At 51.1% G+C, this 20,633-nt stretch overlaps 1 protein-coding gene and 1 long non-coding RNA gene across 2 annotated transcripts in view; one reads left to right on the top strand and one right to left on the bottom strand.

Moving 5' to 3' along the window:
• Positions 1–17,476, top strand: part of LOC144166748 (uncharacterized) — a 35,855-nt gene extending 18,379 nt beyond the window's left edge. The window contains exon 3 of the long non-coding RNA XR_013321754.1: positions 17,261–17,476. This is a non-coding gene — a long non-coding RNA (uncharacterized LOC144166748). The remainder of the gene's footprint in view (positions 1–17,260) is intronic.
• On the bottom strand, positions 5,392–6,668 carry LOC144166764 (uncharacterized). Its single transcript, XM_077696250.1, has one exon. It carries the CDS (start codon positions 6,451–6,453, stop codon positions 5,392–5,394), a length of 1,062 nt encoding a protein of 353 aa, XP_077552376.1. The 5' UTR covers positions 6,454–6,668.
• Positions 17,477–20,633: the final 3,157 nt, after the last annotated feature.

Genomic DNA, 20,633 nt, shown 5'->3' on the forward strand with positions numbered 1-20,633 from the left:
TGTAGCCTTCTACTCGTCTGTCTCAAGAGACATTCATAACCTCCTGGACAAGTACCCCGTGCACTGTCCGACTGTCGTGAATCCGGCGTAATACTATCACCGCTCATATTGCAGCGGATAGTTCCCGTCCTCTCACGTTGGTTCCACGGCCCCTGCCCTTGCTGACAACTGACCCACATGAACAATTTCTCCAACTAAAGGAAGATCTGCGTCGCGCCACGCCCGCCCTCATCCCACCGTGTGGAACAGACCTTCCCAGTGGTCTTGCTCGATGGGAGGAGGTTTGCTGCGTAGACGTGGGAGTTGGGGTGGCCCTCACTCCTGCGGTAACCCGGGCGTGGCCACCGCATCACGTTCTGGAGTTTCTTAGCGTAATACTCTGACCCAACAACATACTCGATGCATTTCACCAACAGAATGACAGACGTCTTTGCAACAGGAGTGGTTTCTACAGAATCAATAAGAAACTTGTGGAAATGTTCTGATTTACTTTTAGCTAGCACTTTGGTTCGGCCCCTTTTGGGGGGGGGGTGATCATTGGACTGGGGAGATAAAGAAAAAGAAATGCGATATTGCAAAAAGCATGGGACGCGGGTACTTTCTTCACTCGGTTTAATCTGATGCCGAAAGAGGTCCCAGAGCTCCCTGTCTGGTACACAGACAGGCAGCCCAGCCGCGGAAGCTTGACCACGGTTCCGACGGCCACCATTTCTGGTTTCTTCCCCTCACCTTGAAACTCCTAGCCACAGTAGAGTACAGCATCAGAATGGGCGCTCGGGGTATGTGGTGGCACCAATACCGTCACCAAGATTACTCAAGGTGCCCCATTGCGGGGTGTCACGGACTGAACCAACTGGTCTTCAACATCGCCAACAAAGCGTTGACGAAAAGGGGGGTTCGTCTGTCCGACACAAGCATCTAGAAGCAACTATTGCTGAGTTCGAACAAGGTACTCTACTCACTTGCAAATATCAACATTTTCTTCCTAGTCACGCCAGAATATTGAATCGTCATTCATTAAACGCCTACGTGTCATTCCTTTTGATCCGTTTCTTGTGCAGGAAATTTATTTTATGTTCGCGCATGTGTGTAACTTTCTAATTCCAAATCTGAAGCGCAGTATCTTGACAGCACATTTGAAGACCGAAGAGGGAAGTTTTATATGTGTTTGACTTGTAATAGACACAGCACCAAATGTGCAGTTGCCTGGAGTATGTGCAGTTCTTCCTGAAAAAATTCGTATATATATATATATATATATATATATAAATATATATATATATATATATATATATATATATATTCTAAGGGGATGTATTGCTCAACGCGAGGTAGCTGACGAAAGGCCTTTAATGACCGTTATCCAAGATTGAGCCGGTTCACAGACGCGCGCCTGTCGTCTTCGTCGTCGGTGGTTTTTGTCTTATTGCCACTGTCGATGCTGCTTTCGCGGCTGCGGAGTCTGGCGCACTATCGTGTTTTGTTCACTAGCGCCTGTACCATTCATCTCCCTTACAATTTCCCCGGGACGAATAGGAGCCATCCTGGCGACTTAGGGGCACGAGACCATGGCGGGTTCGAAGTATCGCTTCAGGCGTGCGACGTGAACGGTCTCTCGGCCACGGCAGCGATTGTCAGAGGAAGGAGTCAGAGGCTCGACCACATAATTAACAGGCGACGTCCGTTCGAGTACACGATACGGTCCGTGATACTTTGAAATGAGCTTGCTCGACAGCCCAGGAGTCGTGGCCGGAATCCAGAGCCAAACGAGATCACCCGGACGAAATTCTGGGGTAGGCGTCGACGCATCATGGCGAAACTTTTGGCGCCCTTGCTTGTCCGACGTGAACGAGCGAGCCAGTTGGCGACACTCCTCCGCACGTCGGGTGACGTCAGAGATTGACAAGGCTTCAGACACGTCGGGACTGTAGGGGAGGATCGTGTCAAGCAGGCACGACGGCTCGCGTCCATACACAAGGAAGAAGGGAGAGAAACCCGTGGTGGCTTGCTTGGCAGTGTTGTAGGCGTAGGTGACAAATGGGAGAATCATATCCCAGTTGGAATGGTCGGATGATACATACATTGCCAGCATGTCCCCCAAGGTGCGGTTAAAACGTTCCGTTAAGCCGTTTGTCTGCGGGTGATATTCAGTAGTGGTGCGGTGGACGATGCGGCAGGCCTTTAGGAGCGCTTCAATGACGTCAGAAAGAAAGACACGCCCCCTGTCACTGAGAAGTTCACGAGGAGCGCCGTGACGTAGGATGATGCGGTTGAGCAGAAATTTTGCAACGGCGTCGTCAGTACCGGCACGCAGCGCAGCGGTTTCGGCGAACCGTGTCAGGTGGTCGACGGCTACGATGACCCACCTATTGCCAGCCGCAGTACAGGGAAGGGGTCCGTAGAGGTCGATTCCTACCCGGTCAAAAGGTCGAATCGGGCACGCCAAAGGCTGCATCGGGCCAGACGCACGAGGGGGTGGTGGCTTGCGCCGTTGACAGTCCGTGCAAGAGCGAACATAACGACGAACGAAGCCATACATACCACGCCAGTAATATCGCAGTCTAAGGCTTTCGTAGGTCTTTAGCACGCCGGCGTGAGCACACTGAGGCTCACTGTGAAACTGGTCGCACACTTCAGAGCGCAGATGGCGGGGAATGACGAGCAGCCATTTGCGCCCATTAGGGTGGTAGTTCCGCCTGTAGAGCAAGCCATCACGAATAGCGAAGTGGGACGCTTGGCGCCGAATTGCTCGAGGTACCGACGAGTTGGACGGGTTCGAAAGGTAGTTGCAAAGCGACATGACCCACGGATCTTTTCGCTGTTCGGATGGCATGGAACTCACGTCAAGGAGCGATACAAAGCACTCAGAGGGGGAATTAGTCGTCTCGTCAGGCAACATCGGACACCGGGAGAGGGCGTCAGCGTCGTGGTGCTTGCGGCCAGAGCGATACACCACGCGGATGTCAAAGTCCTGAAGGTGGAGTGCCCAACGTGCCAGTCGGCCAGAAGGGTCTCTCAGGGACGACAACCAACAAAGCGCATGATGGTCGGTGACCACGTCGAAAGGTCGGCCATACAGATAAGGACGAAACTTCGAGAGGGCCCACACAATTGCCAAGCATTCCCGCTCAGTGACAGAGTAATTCGACTCCGCAGGTGTGAGTGTGCGGCTCGCGTAGGCGACCACGTATTCGTGAAACCCGGCTTTCCTTTGAGCCAGAACAGCACCCAGACCACCTCCACTCGCATCGGTGTGGACTTCAGTTGGGGCCGACGGGTCGAAATGACGAAGAATTGGCGGGGACGTGAGGAGGCGACGTAGGGTTGTAAAGGCCTTGTCGCAAGCCGATGACCATGCCAAAAGACCCGTCTTGTTGCCAAGAAGTTGTGTCAATGGCGCGATGATGGAGGCGAAGTTACGCACAAAGCGGCGGAAATACGAGCATAGCCCGATGAAGCTACGAAGCTCTTTGATGGTGGTCGGCTTCGGGAATTCAGCCACGGCACGAAGCTTGTCCGGATCAGGAAGAACGCCATCTCTGGAAACGACGTGGCCAAGGATCGTCAGCTGGCGAGCAGCAAATCGGCACTTCTTTAGGTTTAGTTGGAGGCCTGCGTCCTTCATACAAGCTAAAACTTGCTCGAGCCGCCGTAGATGCGTGGGAAAGTCGGGTGAGAACACTACGACATCATCCAGGTAACACAGGCATGTTTTCCATTTGAGGCCGCGAAGAATATTGTCCATCATCCGTTCGAATGTGGCGGGCGCGTTGCACAGGCCGAACGGCATGACGTTAAATTCATATAAACCGTCTGGAGTAACAAAGGCTGTCTTCGGACGATCCGCATCTGCCATCGGGACTTGCCAGTATCCGGAGCGCAGGTCAAGGGACGAGAAATATTCTGCTCCTTGAAGGCAATCTAGGGCGTCGTCGATGCGTGGTAGCGGGTAAACATCCTTGCGAGTTATTTTGTTTAGGCGACGGTAGTCGACACAAAAACGGATGGAGCCGTCCTTTTTCCGCACGAGTACTACCGGCGACGCCCAGGGGCTGTTCGATTGTCGAATGATACCGCGCTGGAGCATGTCACCCACTTGTTCGTCACTTATGCTCCTTTCGGAAGGGGCAACGCGGTAAGGTCGCTGGCGTAAAGGCGCGTGGGAGCCGGTGTCGATAGGGTGGCTGACCGTCGTGTAGCGACCAAGCGACGTCTGCGCACAGTCAAAGGACGAATGAAATTGACACAGTAGTTTCATCAGTTGGTCTCGTTGGGGCGGCGTAAGGTCGGCGTCGATGGCACGATCGAAAACTTCCGGGGATACCCGAGATGCAGTGGCAGGAGGTGGGCAGAGTCCGGTCACCTCAACGTGCGGCAGGTCGTCCAAAGCGGCGATGACAACGGCGGACTCCACTGACTCGGCGCGTCCAAGGCACTCGCCGCGGAGCAAAGAGTGAGGACTAGCTCCAGGATTAGAAACGAACAGGGTGGTTTGGCCATCGCGGATACTGAGCAAGGCGAAAGGAAGCAACAGACATCGGCGTTGGCAGAACAATTGCGACGGCATGAAAATTGCATTGACGTCGGAAGGAAGATGGCAGATCAAGGGCACAGGGACGGTGGAGCATGAAGGGATAGTGGTGTCGTCGGCGACAGAAACTTTCACAGAAAGAGGTGTTGGAGAAATTTCTGATGGTATATCAAGCGGCGAAAACAACTCAACTTCGGCTCGGGCGCAGTCAATGATAGCGTTGTGCCGGGAGAGGAAATCCCATCCCAGGATGACGTCATGTGAGCATGAAGAAAGGGCAATGAACTGAACAATGTACAGAACGTCTTGGATGAACACCCGGCCAGTACACGTACCGACTGGTTCGACCGAACGTGCTGCAGCAGTACGTAAGGGTGGTCCAAAATGCGGCGTCATAACCTTTTTGAGGCGGCGGCAAAGCTCTAGGCGGATAACTGAAACGGCGGCTCCAGTGTCGACAAGCGCATGAGTGGCGACTCCGTCTATTATAATGTCGACGACGTTATTGGGTGAGAAGGTAGGTCTTGAACAGTTCGACGATGACGCAGCTCTTGCCTCCGGAACTGCGGCGCCTAGTTTTCCGCTTCAGGAGGCAAGGGGCGCCGATGCATCGGCGAAAGTGAACGGCGTCGCGGGGATGGGTGACGGTTGGGGGTGTCACGCGAGTTGGCGGGCGGAGTCGTCTCGGCAAAACTGGTCGGATCACGAGGCATCGACTGCGGCGAGACATACGGCACGTTCCAAGAAGGCTGCCGTGCAGGCATCCCCCCGCGGCGGCAGTAACGCGCCACGTGTCCGGGAGTTAAGCAAACAAAGCAGATTGGGCGATTGTCCGGCGTGCGCCAAGCGATGGTCGAAGATTACGGGTCAAGCCGTACGCGTGGCGGCCTCTGCAACACAGGCGGCATCGGCAGATAGCTGGGATACGTTGGTCTTCCTGTGAGCTCAGTGGGCTGTTGCGGCATGACCGGGAAGATTGGCTGACTTGTGACGGCTTCGGCAAAGGGCCTGGAGATGGCGTCGGCGTAGGTTAGAGGTCCGGCAACAGGTAGTGTTTGCACTGAGGTCACGTACGTGGGCGGAACAGCAGGTGGTGTGGGTTGCGCGATGCCGGCACCGATGAGCGAAGCGGTCACAGGTGCGTGTTGGCGGGAGCATGGAATGGTATCGGCCACCTGCTGCTGGATAGCACTTCTCAACGAAGGGGCAAGGGTGGCGTCAGACGTCGGTGTGAAGGGAACTAGGGAAAGCTGACGGGCAACTTCTTCCCGGATGAACTGCTGAATGCGCGGAGACAGAGTGTTGTCGCTACCAGCAGTTAAACTCGACACATCCTGGCCAACAGATCGCCGTGTAAGAGCTCGCTGTCTCCTGAGCTCGTCATAGGTCTGGCACAGGTTGATGACGTCGGTGACCGTTTGGGGATTCTTCGCCAGCAGCATTTGAAAAGCGTCATCTGAAATGCCTTTGAGGATGTGCTTAATTGTGTCCTCGTCACTCATCGTGGCGCTCACCCTCCTGCACAAATCCACAACTTCCTCGATGTAACTGAGGAAGCTCTCACCGGGCTGCTGCGCTCGTTCTCGCAAGCGCTGCTCTGCGTGAAGCTTCCGCACTGAAGGGCGACCGAAGTGTTCCGAAAACCTCGATTTGAATTCCGACCACGTGGGGTATCGCTTTCCGTGGTTGCCATACCAAAGCTCGGCCGTACCGGTGAGGTAAAATTCCACGTTGTTCCGCTTCACGTTGTCACCCCAGTTGTTGTGCGCGCTTACTCTGTCGTACGTGACGAGCCAGTCTTCCACGTCCTGCTCGTCTGTGCCATTGAAGAATGGGGGATCCCGCTGACGAATAGAACCGGAACAGATGATGGTCGTCGTAGTAGGTGCAGCCGGGGGCTCAGTCTCGCGAGGAGGAGCCATGGCGCTGGGGAGCGTCCGGGAGCGGAGTTCCAGTGTATAGAGAGGTCAGGACCACAGCAACCTCCACCAATTCTAAGGGGATGTATTGCTCAACGCGAGGTAGCTGACGAAAGGCCTTTAATGACCGTTATCCAAGATTGAGCCGGTTCACAGACGCGCGCCTGTCGTCTTCGTCGTCGGTGGTTTTTGTCTTATTGCCACTGTCGATGCTGCTTTCGCGGCTGCGGAGTCTGGCGCACTATCGTGTTTTGTTCACTAGCGCCTGTACCATTCATCTCCCTTACAATATATATATATATATATATATATATATATATATATGTATATATATATATAAATAAATCTAGAGAACGATAAAACTCACAAAGCGCGCAGAAATTGTATAAGTAAAGGGTCGGATACACAGCAAGAACAATAACAAACAAGGTTTACTTCAGAGTAAAGTTACATGATCTTGCTGTCGCAAACATTTGGAACACATTTCTAATATAGGTTTGCAGAAAACTGTGAGAAGGAGCGGAAAATGTTTCGGAAATGGAGAGTATGCATACAGTCGGGCTACGTCTATGTTACAACAACGCCTATGTTTTCTTTTGGTTTGTTGTTGTTGTAACATAGGCGTAGCCCGACTGTATGCATACTCTCCATTTCCGAAACATTTTCCGCTCTTTTTCACAGTTTTCTGCAAACCTATATAAGAAATGTGTTCCAAATGTTTGCGACAGCACAATCATGTAACTTTACTCTGATGAAGGCAAGTCCCGTTGCCGCTACGTGAGTAAACCTTGTTTGTTATTGTACTTGCTGTGTATCCGACTCTTTACTTATGCTATATATATATATATATATTCCAATGGTGTTTAATTCGATCAGTTGTCCAAGCGAGAGGCGGGGAAGAGCAGTCTCTTCAAACAACGGCCAAACCAGAGATAACCTTGCAAGATGCACCGACAGGCACTAATGATGACTGTTGCAGGTCCGCAGCACATACCCACGCTTAGATTGTCCATGGTTCTGCACATACCGTTCCCTGCTCCAATTGTTCATTACAATCACCCCCCCCCCCGAAGAAGGAGCCATCCTGGTGACTTACGGCGAGTCCAGGACGAGAGGGTCGTAGTATCGCTTTAAGCGGCTGACATGAACAGTTTCGCGACCACGACGGCGGAGATCCGCTGACGGAGTTAACGGTTTAACCACGTAGTTTACAGGTGATGGAGAACTGATGACACGGTAAGGGCGGTGGTATTTGCAAATCAGCTTGGTAGATAGACCTGCCGTTGTAGAAGGTATCCATAACCAAACTAGATTACCAGCATGAAATGTGGGTGAGGAGTGGCTCTGGTCATGATGCGCTTCTGACGACCCTGGTCATTTGCCGTGAACGAACGGGCAAGCTGTCGGCATTCCTCGGCATGATGCCTCACTTCGGAAAGATGGCGGCGTTCGGAAGCGTCAGGGCTGTATGGTAGGATAGTGTCCATGGTACAAGAAGGTTCGCGGCCGTAAAGTAAAAAGAAAGGTGAAAAACGCGTTGTGCTCTGTACCGCCGTGTTGTATGCGTACGTCAGGAAAGGGAGTACCACGTCCCAGTTTGAATGGTCTGAAGCGAAGTACATCGCAAGCATGTCCCCCAACGTACGGTTGAACCTTCCGGCGAGCCCGTTCGTTTGCGGATGACATGCGGTCGTGGTGCGATGCACAATGTTGCATTCGGTCAGAAGCGCTTCAACAGCCTCAGAGAGGAATACCCGCCCCCGGTCACTGACGAGTTCCCGGGGTGCACCGTGGCGTAGATCAAGGGAACGGAGGATAAATCCCCCGACGTCGCGCGCAGCGGCAGCGGGCAAAGCGGCTGTTTCAGAGTAGCGCGTCAGGTGATCTACAGCCACGATGATCCAGCGATTGCCAGAAGGGGTGTGTGGTAAAGGGCCGTAGAGGTCGATACCGACTCGCTCGAATGGACGAACGGGGCACGGCAAGGGCTGCAGCGTGCCAGCTGGCTTCGGAGCAGGTGTCTTGCGTTGTTGACACTGGGGGCATGCGCGACTGTACTTGCGCATGAAGGCGTACATTCCCCTGCAGTAATACCTGTGGCGCAGCCTAGTATAAGTCTTCAGGACTCCTGCATGGGCGCTCTGCGGATCCGCATGGTGGGCGAAACACACCTCTTTTCGTAATCTACGTGGCACCACTAGCAACCACTTCCGACAGTCTGATATGTAGTTCCGGCGGTAGAGGAGGTTGTCTCGAATAGAGAAGTGGGCAGCTTGGCTACGGATGGACCTAGACGGAATTCGTTTTGAAGCTGGCGACAAGAAGTCAACGATTGCAGCAATCCATGGATCCTTCCTTTGTTGGGAGGCCATGTCTGTGAGGGTCAGCAATGACAATAGGACATCCGTTGTGTAAATGCATTCAGCATCAACAGGCTCAGGGGAGCGCGAGAGTGCGTCGGCATCAGAATGCTTGCGTCCAGACCGATAGATAACACGAATGTCATATTCTTGTAAGCGGAGGGCCCAACGGGCCAGTCGTCCCGTGGGATCCTTTAAAGACGACAACCAACACAGGGCATGATGGTCGGTGACAACGTCAAAAGGCTGGCCGTAAAGGTAGGGTGCTGTTTCAACGTCAACCAGCACGAATCCTGGAGCTTCGAAGCCGCAGGCTCCCCATGCCCACTACCCCCGTTGACGCTGTTGATCAACAAGCACCAGCGATTGCACAGATCGTCTGCGCTGGTTCCATCCGTCAGCGCGATCCCCCATTCTTCAATGGCGAGGGCCATCATGATGCTGACGATTGGCTGTCGACATACGAGCGGGTGAGTGCTCACAACAAGTGGGATGATCCCGCCAAGTTAAGCAACGTCGACTTCTATCTCACGCAATTGGCTCAAACGTGGTTTTTGAACAGCGCACGTGACTTCAAAATATGGGACGATTTTAAGACCCGCTTTTGTCAAGCATTTGGCAGCCCGGCCGTGCGCAGACTGCAAGCAGAACAACGCCTCCGCGGAAGAGCTCAGACGCAGGGGGAGAACTTCATCAGCTACATCGAAGACGTAGATCTGTGCAGGCGCGTCGACGTCGCCATGTCTGAAGCAGATAGGGTGAAGCATATTTTAAAAGGCATCGATGATGATGCGTTCACTATGTTGCTTTCCAAGGACCCGAAGGCCGTGACCGAGGTCGTGAGCCTCTGCCAAAGCTTTGATGAGCTGTGCAGGCAACGAGACCTGGTCCGGCGATCCCGGGGGACAAATGCAGAACTCTCCGGTTTGACTTTCACTTCCGAGCACTCTTCACTTGAGACAAAGATAAAGGACTTCGTCCGCGAGGAAGTAGCACGCCAACTATCGATTGCGCCTTCGTTCAAGAGCCACGCCAGCGGACGGAGGCATCGCCTTAATGCCTTCCTCCGTCTCTTCAGCGCACCATCCGGGAACAGGTCACCGAGGCCCTGCCAACTACTCGCAAAATGGATGCAGCTCCTGCTCCCCTTACTGTTCCCCAAATAGCCACTGTTGCTCTTCCACTGGCTTCACCGGCTGCATTAACCAGTCCCCTGACGTATGCTGAATGTGTCACACAGCCCCCCTGACCGTTTACCCATTCGTTCGAACCAACCATCCCAGCAACTGTGCCGTCCAGCTTTGAGCAAGTCTCCCAGTTTTAAAGTCCAGTGCAAGTGGTCGTGCAGCAATCGAATCCGTGGCGCACCCCGGACAATCGCCCTATATGCTACTCTTGTGGATACGCCGGACATGTCGTCCGTTACTGCCGCCGTGTGGTGCCGCATCCTGAGGTTTTCAACACTCCAGGATACACGCCTAGGCACGTTCAGCATCGCGTATCCTCGAGGCCTTCCCCAACGTCATTTGAGCCTGACCAGCCGACGTTCACCAGTCGCCGATCGCCTTCTCCCCGCCGCCGCTCCCTGTCACCTATGCGCCGTCAGCCTGCTCCTCCGGAAGGGGGAAACTAGTGCCCGCAGTTCCAGAGGCACGAACTGCGTTCTCAGCGAAAATTCAAAGTCCTCGTGCCTATCCACCAAACGTTATAGATGTAGTTGTTGAAGGAGTCCCTGCCCTCGCTCTAGTCGACACTGGTGCCGCCATATCTGTTATAAGTGCTACACTCTGCCGCTTGCTGAAAAAAGTACTGACGCCACTTTCTGGACTTTCGCTTCGGACTGCAAGTGCAGCACACGTGTCCCGGATAGCAGCCTGTACTGCTCGAGTGAGTATTCAAGGCACTTGCTATCCCATTGAGTTTGTTGTCTTATCTTCGTGCTCCCATGATGTCATCCTTGGCTGGGATTTCCTCTCGTACCATCACGCTGTTATCGACTGTGCCCGAGCTGAACTGGAACTTTTTCCACAGTGTGACGTCTCTGGTGACACAAAACTCATACTTTCCAAAGACGACGATATTCCGCCACGAAGTTCAGTGTTAGTGGCTCTTTCTTGTGGTACCCTACCGGATGGCCATGTTCTATTTACGCCATCCGAACTTTTTGTTCGCCTAAAGAATTTATTTCTTCCGTTCGCCGTCCTTACGCTGCGTGCTGAACACACCACGATGTTCATTACCAACCTCACAGACAACCCTGTCAGTCTGCTTCGCAGCGAGTCGATTGGCCAAATTGAACGTACTTCCTCTATTCTCAGCTTGGACATTTGCAATGACCCGCCTACCCTGCCGCTAACCGCCCTGACGTCATCCCGTCTCACCGACCAGCTTCTATCCGACGACGTGTTCACGAAGTTTATCGACACCGCTTTGGATCCTACCCAGCACCTCCACCACTTCCAATGGTGTTTAATTCGATCAGTTGCCAAGCGAGAGGCGGGGAAGAGCAGTCTCTTCAAACAACGGCCAAACCAGAGATAACCTTGCAAGACGCCCCGACAGGCACTGATGATGACTGTTGCAGGTCCGTAGCACATACCCCCGCGTAGATTGGCCATGGTTCTGCACATACCGTTCCCTGCTCCAATTGTTCATTTTTTTATCTCTTGATGATCTGCTACCTGGGGTGTTCATATTTGTACATTATACGCCGTTCGATGTGCGTCGAAATTGCTTACTTCATTTCGTTTCAGAATTATCGGACACTATATTTTAATAAAAGTCAAATGTAACGTTGTAGACCCGTTCTAGTGTTCCCAGTGTAACTGAAACGCCTTCATTTTGTATTAAAGAACTAGTACCTACAACTTTTTTAAAAATTTGTAAAGAACAAGGAACGAGCTTCAGTTCCTCTTTCTTAGACGAAAGCGTACCACACTGAAGGCAGCTATGCCGGTCTTCACAACCTTGGAATACCCAGAACTGAGCATAATCACCGGATTCCGTGACCTAGGGCTCTAGTCACAACGAACCTGTCTTTTTTCAAAGAAACACTTGATGTCCAAGAACTAAATATGGTTTTCTGTGGAAGGTGTAACGTTAATTTGAGGTCTAAGCCACACTTCTTTAAAATTTTATTCCATCAGGTATGAAATGACAAGGTTTTGTAAAAACTATTGTGACATCAACATATCTGAATACTTTTCCGCACATCCCGCCTAGGTTTTTTTCAAGGCTTATGTCAACCTTACCCATAAAATACTAATAAGCACTGGAACAACCTTTGAGCGTAGCCCCCGTCGCCACTCAATGAGGGGGGAACTAAAGTAAAATAAAACAATCTCAAGGAAATTGATAAATGATACCATTCTGCACCAACTTCATTTCATCTCTGCCCTCAGTTATACATTCCCTGACAATTTTCAGAAGTTTGTCATGCGGAAAAACGTAATACAGAACTTCTACGTCCGGGTGAACACTTGACAAGAACAAGGGTTATGTTCTTTGAGGTATCTCACATCCGCTTCGGAATTTGAGACTGGGAATTGGTCTCTCTAAATTAGTGAATTCAAGTGCATCTGCAGGAACGCAGACGCTCGCCATTGCCGTGTCTTGTTCTCGGATACTAGTGCATGGAATGGTACCCCGCGTTTTCGCAGCAAAGAACACATTTCAAACATCGCTTTTAAAATTCGTTACAGACGGCGCTCATTTTTTCAAATTGTGCTCATTTAGTAGCGCAGTCCTTCACATTCCTCGCCTTGTCATCAAAACATATAAACCAGCATGTCAGACAGTTGAGATTAATATAACAAATAAAAGATACCGATGCAGTATATGTACTTATTGAACAATATTTGATAATGTATGGTCGTTTCTGTGTCTTGAAGGATACAAAAGATGTCGCCAGAGACCAGCATGTCGGAGAGATGATACAGGCTGTTCATAGTAGAAGGAACAAGGTTTGGTGTGTTAGTGCTCGTTCTGCGTAATTACTAAAGAATGAATTTTACTTCAAATCTGCTATAATAGTGGAGTCGCGCTACTAACTGACCCCCCATCTGGAAAAAGTAGCGTCGTCTGTACGTAAGGCTAAAGGCAGTGTTTTAGAGGTGTTATTTGCAGCCAAAACCCACAAGACAGAGGTACATCTCGTGTAATAGTTTTCGAGAACAAGACGTGGCATTCGACATGGCATGGCATGACGTACAGAAGCACTTGAATTCAGTTATTAAGGGAAACCCATTCTGTGTAAAATTCGGAAGTGTTTGTGAGATATATCGAAGAACATAACCCTTTTACTTGTTAGGTGTTCAACTTGGAAGAGAAAGATATATTTTTGGGCGACGCCGAGGAATGGTTACGTCTTCACTGGAGCCCATGTGTAGTTCGCTTCAGCGCTTGAGCCCGTACTTCTCGGCGACCCGCGTAGTGTGACGGGTTCATATTTCGAGGTAAAGGAAGTATCTTTATTTCTTGTCACCAATTATCCAGGAGTACATCACCCTGAGTGACATTCTGTGCTGCCCAGCCAATCTGGTTAAGGATACGACGACCCAGTGCAGTTCTGCTCAGTGAGAGCGTCTGGTTAGAAACATGTCCCTCTATCAGCTCTTCAACCGTGTTTTCGAACCCCATCCTAAGCAGCTTCTCTGTGGACGCATTCATGGGAGTAACACTGGCCTGCTCAACCGCCTTTCTAGTTATTACATCACGCATCTTTATGTCCTCCTCGCCTAGAAGAAGAGGGGGGTGGTGTGAATGATTATCGGGAGGACAAAATCTTCAATTATTCGAAGGGTATCGGCGTACTTGAGGCCTCGCTTCTTGGTGGCAACTCGTCTGATCACGTGTAAGATTTGATTGAGGCTGTGGTTGAGGCGCTGGAAGGATACGTCACTTTTGGTGTTGATCTGGAGATGTAGGCCCAGGATCTTGATTCCTGGACTTCGAGTGATGGCCTGGCCGTCAACGAGTATTTAAATGTCTTTCGTGATGTGTCGTTTCATGTGAGGGCGGACAGCAAGTAGCGCTGATTTTAGGTAAACACTGGAGGCCGCACACTTGAGCATTTGCGTACTACGCCCATGGCCTGTTCGAGCGTATTTTGGATCTATGTGAGGGACGCCGTCTCCTTCCAAAGGGTGGTACCATCGGCGTACAGGGTGTAGCCGAGATTTGGTACATGCGCTAGTTTTTTCGGGAGGTTCAGTAGGGCCAGGCTGAGCAGTGACGGAGAGAGCACGGACCTCTGACGAGTGCCGCGAACACAAAGACGGACTGAATCGGATGTAACTGTGCCAATCTTGAGTGTCCCCGTACGATTGGATATTAAGTCTCTGATGTATGAATGACTTCGTTCCCCGCAATCGGGGCAATAAGGGCAGCCAGTATGCTTTCAAGAGAAAAGTTACCGAAGGCCCCCTTGTGGTCAAGGGCCAAAATTTTACAGGGTAATTTCGGGTGGCCTGTGCCACTCCTTTAGTCAAAAGAGTATAACCTGAGTGCCGAGATTTTCCTGGACACCAAACATGGCCGTGGGTGTCAGCTCCGCGTCGTCGACGTGTTTTTGTAGCCGTTTGAGGACGATCCTTTTCATCACCTTCCCCACGCAAGACGTAAGGGATATGGGTCCGAGTTCATCCACATGGGGGATTTTCCAGGTTTATAAATGAATCCTACCTCTGCCGCTTTCCACGAAGGAGGGTGGGTGCCTGAGGCCCAGATTGAGTTTAGGTGTTGTAGGAGGAAGGCAAGAGAGTCATCCCTGGAATTGTTTTAAAGTTTGTAAGTGATGCTGTCAGGTTTGGGGGCGCTGTGTTTTATATCCTGGCTATCGCTGCCTGAGTTCGTGAAGAAGGATTGGCCGGTCTAGGATGTCGTTGGGGTGCCCTGTGTAGTTACCTGGAGGGGTGCCCAGTGGGTCTGTCTGAAGATACTTATCTTCCAGTGCATTGCCCTCGTAGTTGTTGAGAGTGCGAACTAAGCTGCGTTTGCTTTCGGTCTTACTTGTTAGTTGGTCAAACAGGTTACGGAGAAGTTGCCACGTTTTCTTGGTTGGGAGTTCGCTATGAAGGCCGTTGTAAAATACGATGTAATTTTCTCTACAGAGTGCTTTGGCGCATTCCGCAGCGTACTTCTTGGGTTCCTTGATGCATTTCCGCAGGTGAAGATTGTGTTTTTTCCGCTTCCACCGCTTTGTAAGACTCCTTCGTGCCTCTCACAGGTGGAGCAGGCGACAGTCCACTCACGGCGTTTGGTGCGTAGTGATGGTCGTCTGCACGTGTATCTAGGCCAGGACAGATGATGTGATGCCCACTCCTCATAGGTCGAGAGTTTCGCCGAGGGTTGCGTAATTGTTCCTTCCAAAATCTGTCCCAGTTGGTAAGCCGGGTTGACCGTATGGGTGTCTTACATGTGTCTTCGCTTGTCGTAAACTGAAGTATATCATGGTCACAGCCGCGGTTGACCTGAGTGTTTATACATGCCACGTCCAGGGAGCCGAGCAGTAGCGAAAGCTGCGGCATAGTCACTCTTGCATTAGTAGTGCCTTGACGGGCGGGTGTCTCAGTATCATACAAGAGGGTTGGGTGAAGGAGATCAGTAAAGGCAGTATTTTCTTGGCTCTCTTGGAGCAGTACTTGTAACCCCATATCCGGGGGGGGGGGTTCATTGGACTCCCCATACAGGAAGAGGCGTCTGCTCTTGGCCGTTTGCACGACATTTGAAATGTAGCTGTTATGCCTGGTTGCTTGCGTGACGGGCGACAATACAAATTTAGTATAAAAATGTTTTGGCGCTGCCTATTTGGCGACTATGTAGCTGTACCAACGTGTGCTCACACCTCGTTGGGGAGTAAGATGTTGCGGAGCAGCTATGTTGTTTCGGAATAACGTTGCGTGGCTCGTTGCAATGGGTCGGAGTAACTCCTATATCTCAGCAGCTTATGTGTGCTGTGTGGTTCTTGTGTGGCAATGACGTCTGCTTTGGTTTCCAATGTATCTAGGTGTTGTTTTAATTAGTCAGCCTTATCTTTAAACCCTTGGCATTTCCACTGAAGTATCACCAGCGCAGTCCCCAGCAGTCCAAGAAACGATCCACAGCAAGGTTGCCTTTCGATGCATGACATAAGCACTAGTTTTGTTAGTGAATGCGAGCAAAAAAGACGTATGTTTCACCGTATTCATGAGAAGTTTGCCTTACTCTGCGTTTCATTGTGGTTTTTGGCAATCACCTTGTTACTATAGCCCAGTCGGCCCTGTAGTGGCGTTTGCCGATACCGCACAAAATATCCTCTAGCACCTTGAGGACAAAGCCAAAAGTGTTAGTTTTCCCGACGAGAGTTCTCCGAAGATGCCTCCCGCAATAGACATAACCTTTGTTGCGTTTTCGTGGAGGCGGCTGCTATGAAAAGAAAGAAAGGTTTAGTAGACACTCCGTGTTACGACGGCGCGCTGAATAAACTGAAATCCTGATTTTCCAGGAGGTCCACATAACTACAAATACTTGGACTACCGCCGGCTTAGTTTTTTTCTTTATGGTCAGGGTGGCGTACGTTTTAGAAGAATAGGACACCCTTCTCTTTCTACTTGAAAAAATTATTAATTACGTTGTGATTCAATCATTTCTCGGTCCGGTAAATTATAAAATACTCGCACTCTCAGCTGAAATTCTTTGTACGTTCTTCAGGTCAGAAACCGTAGGAATGCTTACAAAAACAGTCCCTCCTCAAAATGAAAATTCCGTTGCTGAAAGTGTGTAATCCATACGATGGCCAAACGTCATGTAGTGATTTTCTTAGGACAATTTTTTTATGACTTTGCTCCTTGAAACGCACTGAAGTGGCTATATGGGCATGTGGGTTGAACATGATTAAGGGACGACAGCCCAGCTGGGACACGGACAAGTAAGACAAGTAGACACACACAAGCAATGGTCGTGTGTCTAGTTCGCTTCCTCTTTGTCCGTGTGCCAGCTGCGCTGTCAGTGCCAACTTCATTGTCTGTCCTAGCTTATTACGCCCACTTTTAGTCGTTCGGGTGACGTTGGTAGTTTGTCTTTAAAAAAATCTCGATCAGGTTGCAGTGTTGCAGTTTACTTGAAAGGTGGTGCAAAAATGTTCATATACAGAGGTGTCTCTAGTGCGGCTTGTCTCGAAGCACAAACTACATTGATGAACATAATGCGGTAGTCAAATTTTCAAGACATTCACTGAGTATGCTTATATTAACCAATAAAAATTACCATACAGAGGAGATGATAGAGTATTTTAATTTATATTTTTAATATTCAAAAAAGAGATTTGGGAATTGTGGGGCACGTGACAACATTATTGCAGTGTATGGCATAGGTTGCATACTTCAGCACAGTGTTCCTGTGTTTCACAAAACCTATTTTGTTATTATTTGTGTTTATTGCATTACAGTCGTTTTTCTCTTTGCCACTTACAGATAACAGGACAAAGAGAACCAGGTCTCTGTTGTAGCGGTGCCTGCAGGAGAGAATGTTTTGGCTATGACAGACGGTGATTACAGACCCAATGCACCTTAATTTGGAGATTTCTTTTCCGATTGCTCAGGCATATATTGTACGCTTTATGCGGTAGTGTTTTTGTTCTTGAACATAAAATGTACTTTTGATAGCCGAGTTATCTGAACTGATAATAAATTCACTACATCTCCATTAAAAAAACTTGTCTACTTGATATTACCTTCTCGAAACGAAATTATCAACATCGAATGTGTAGCACTAGTGCGCAACATACCGCGGTCATTTCTTGCGCGCTCTGATGCCGTGCACTTCTATAGGCCAAACAGAGAGAGAGAGAGAGAGAACTTTATGGAAACTCCTGCAGAGCGGTTAGGATAGCCCTTAATGGGGTCCGTCAGAGTGACGTGGCGTGGACGACGTCGTGACTGCGTCCTGAGGGCCACTTCCTTGTTCCGCCCATTGGTGTAGAGAGGCTTGTGCCCCCCTACTCCGCGCGCGGCTTCCCCTGGTCGCTGCCTCTCGAGGGCCACCGCGACCTACTGGACGGACTGCAGCGGTAGTCCGTAGTCATAGCTCCTTGTTGCCGCCTCCAGCTATGGTGGGATCATTGTCATCTTGCTTGCCTCACGTGGGTTCACCTCACAGTTCCACAGGATGTGAACTGCCGTACCTCGCTTACACAACCTACACATATCACTCTCATACACACTGTGGCAAATATACTTGGCAAGCACCGGGGTGATCCGGCATCCAGCCTGCAGCGGTCGGTAAAGCATTGCATCTGCGTGAGTGAGTCCCGGGTACCGGGGGGGGGGTAGCATATTTCTCCTATTCCGTCGATACCACTACACGATATTGCTGAAGTTGATCATTCTATCCTTGCTGGTGTCGGACGGTCTCCACTCCGGGTCGGCCTCGCTGGCTGCCGCGCGGTTGGTGAATCCTCGCGCGACTGCATTGGCCGTCTCGTTTTGGTTCTCGTTCTCCCTGCTCGAGACATTAGGGCCCATGTGGGCCGAGAACCATTTGATAGATAACGCTCTCTTGTTGTGTTCTGTGTTCCGCAGGATGTCCGCCGCTGCCCTGCACACCCTGTTCTTGGCATATTTCAGCACTACTGTGCAGGAGTCACACATCATCGTTGTACAGGCCTGGTCCGCGATAGCCAGGGCGAAGGCCACCTCCCCTGCTTGATGTACCTTCTTAGTATAAATGCTCCCGACTGTCTTGATCTCCCCCCCGGTTAGATGCCGCGACCACCGCAGCCACGTAGGCCCCAGGGGTGTCTGGATATTCTGTCACGTCCACGTACACGGCACCGTTGTCGGTCGCGTGAAGGTCGATGAGGACCTTGGCTCTGGCTAGTCGCGTTCCTGATTGGGCTCAGTGTTCATGTTTCTGGGAACAAGACATATGTTAAGTCGGCGGCTGACAGCATCCGGCCGCGAGAGTGCACTCTTTTGTCGGTCTGCCGTGGGGACTAGCCCCAGGTGCTCCAAGATGTGCCGTATGGTCCTCGTTCAGGAGAGGCATTCCAGCTGGGCCGTCCCTTGTGCTTCTGCAATTCGTGCAGGGTATTGTGGACAGCCAGATCAATGAATTGTTTGGTGCTCGTGCTTCCCAGGAGCCCCAGCGCCGCCTTTTACGTCTTGCGGATAGTCGCGTCATTATTTGCTCAATCGCAGGGCCGCCAGTTGTGGAAGGCAGCCCCGTACGCAATGTGGCTGATTGCAAAGGACTGGACGGGCGGGTGAGGCTCTCCTCCTTCATGCCTGATATTCCTATGGATATCCGCCGAATGAGGCGCACTGCCGCCTCGGCTTTCGTTGCCAACTTAGTGACTGTAGCTCCGTTGACTCGGTTGCGTTGAAACAGCAGGCCCAGGACTCTACTCTTGCCCACTTCGGGTATCAGTTCACCCCCTTCCCTGCAGACCGTTATCCGCGCCGTCTTCGTATACTCCTTCCTTCTGCCCTTTGGCGGAATACCGAGCAGCTCCGGTTTCGACGGGGAGCAGATGAGCCCCGTCCCTCATAGGTGGTCCTCGATGGCGTCCACAGCCTCCTGGAGCGTTGTGTGTGTATGCCCATCGCTTCCTCCTCTTACCCACAAGTGACGTCGTGTGCGTGTATTGTGTGTCGGACATTCTCCACTTTCTCGAGACGGTTGCCCACGCCAATCATTACCAAGTTGAATAACAACGGGCATATCACCGACCCTTAGGTGGAGCCCACGCTGCCTAGCTGTTTGTCCGGTAGTTGCAGGTCGCCCCCACCAATCATTGTGATCCGGCCCGTGAGGAAGTGTCTGACGTACGCGTACGTCCGACGGCCCATGTTCAGTCGAGAGACTTGTGCAAGGATGGCAGAGTGACGGACTTTGTCAAAGGCACTCACTCTGCAGATCTAGACCCAGCATGGCTCTGTTGTCTCGAGTACCCACTGCGTCGTCGACAATCTCGTGTTACAGAAAGAGCATGGCGTCCTCCGTCCCGAGCTTCTCCCGGAATCCTAAGATGGAGTTTGGGCACAGAGAAAAAAGTATTTCAGGAGGGGAATCCGCTGGGCTGGGACAGCGCGGGCGGGCTGCGCGTTAATGTCACTGTCTGGGAAACGCAGACAGTGGAAGGGGAAACACAGCTTGCGGAGCAGCACAACAGATGGCGCGTCAAGCGCGTTGCCATTAAGTAATTTTAGGGACCTTAGTTGCCATAGTTTACGTGTTCTTCTTCGGGCGCGACTCACAAAAATCGTATTATCATCGAAACTATTGTGAAAATTGCCAGATTTCTTCCTGTAAAATAAATAAATAGAAGTGCTCGATATTTTAGCACCAGTTATTAATAATTACTACCCTAGCTACAAGCCGTACCGCGCTTGAAAAGAAGCACTGGAAGCAATCCCGGAGCAGACGACATCTGCCGACGCCACCTTCCCACTATGACTGGTTCACTCTCCCCGCTCTCTCCTCTCGCGGGCGTCTTCTGAGATTTACGCGCGCTTTTCATGTTGCGCAGACAGGGCGGCGAAGTTAGGGCAGTCTAAATATGAACTTATTGCATTGAAGATAAGAACCATCATTCACTGGAACTAATCACACCTAGATTCTCAACAAGGTTCTTTTATTTTAGGTTCGTGTTCTAAAAAAAATCAAAGCCCCTTCGTCCTACGAAAAATGTTTGAAACGCGATGACTTCATCCGCCGCAAACCGACTCCAATGAAAGTCTAGTCGCGCGACGCATTTGTCGGCGTCGTCTGCCCACGGCGGCGGCCGGCTATGCACTGACTGACCTTGAACCGGCGAGCCTTTTTCCTTTGGAGCCTCGTGACAGA

This window comes from Haemaphysalis longicornis, unplaced genomic scaffold (assembly GCF_048455015.1).
Source record: "Haemaphysalis longicornis isolate Haplotype H1 unplaced genomic scaffold, Haemaphysalis longicornis Haplotype H1 scaffold_19, whole genome shotgun sequence".
In the NCBI taxonomy this organism is placed as follows: Eukaryota; Metazoa; Arthropoda; class Arachnida; order Ixodida; family Ixodidae; genus Haemaphysalis; species Haemaphysalis longicornis.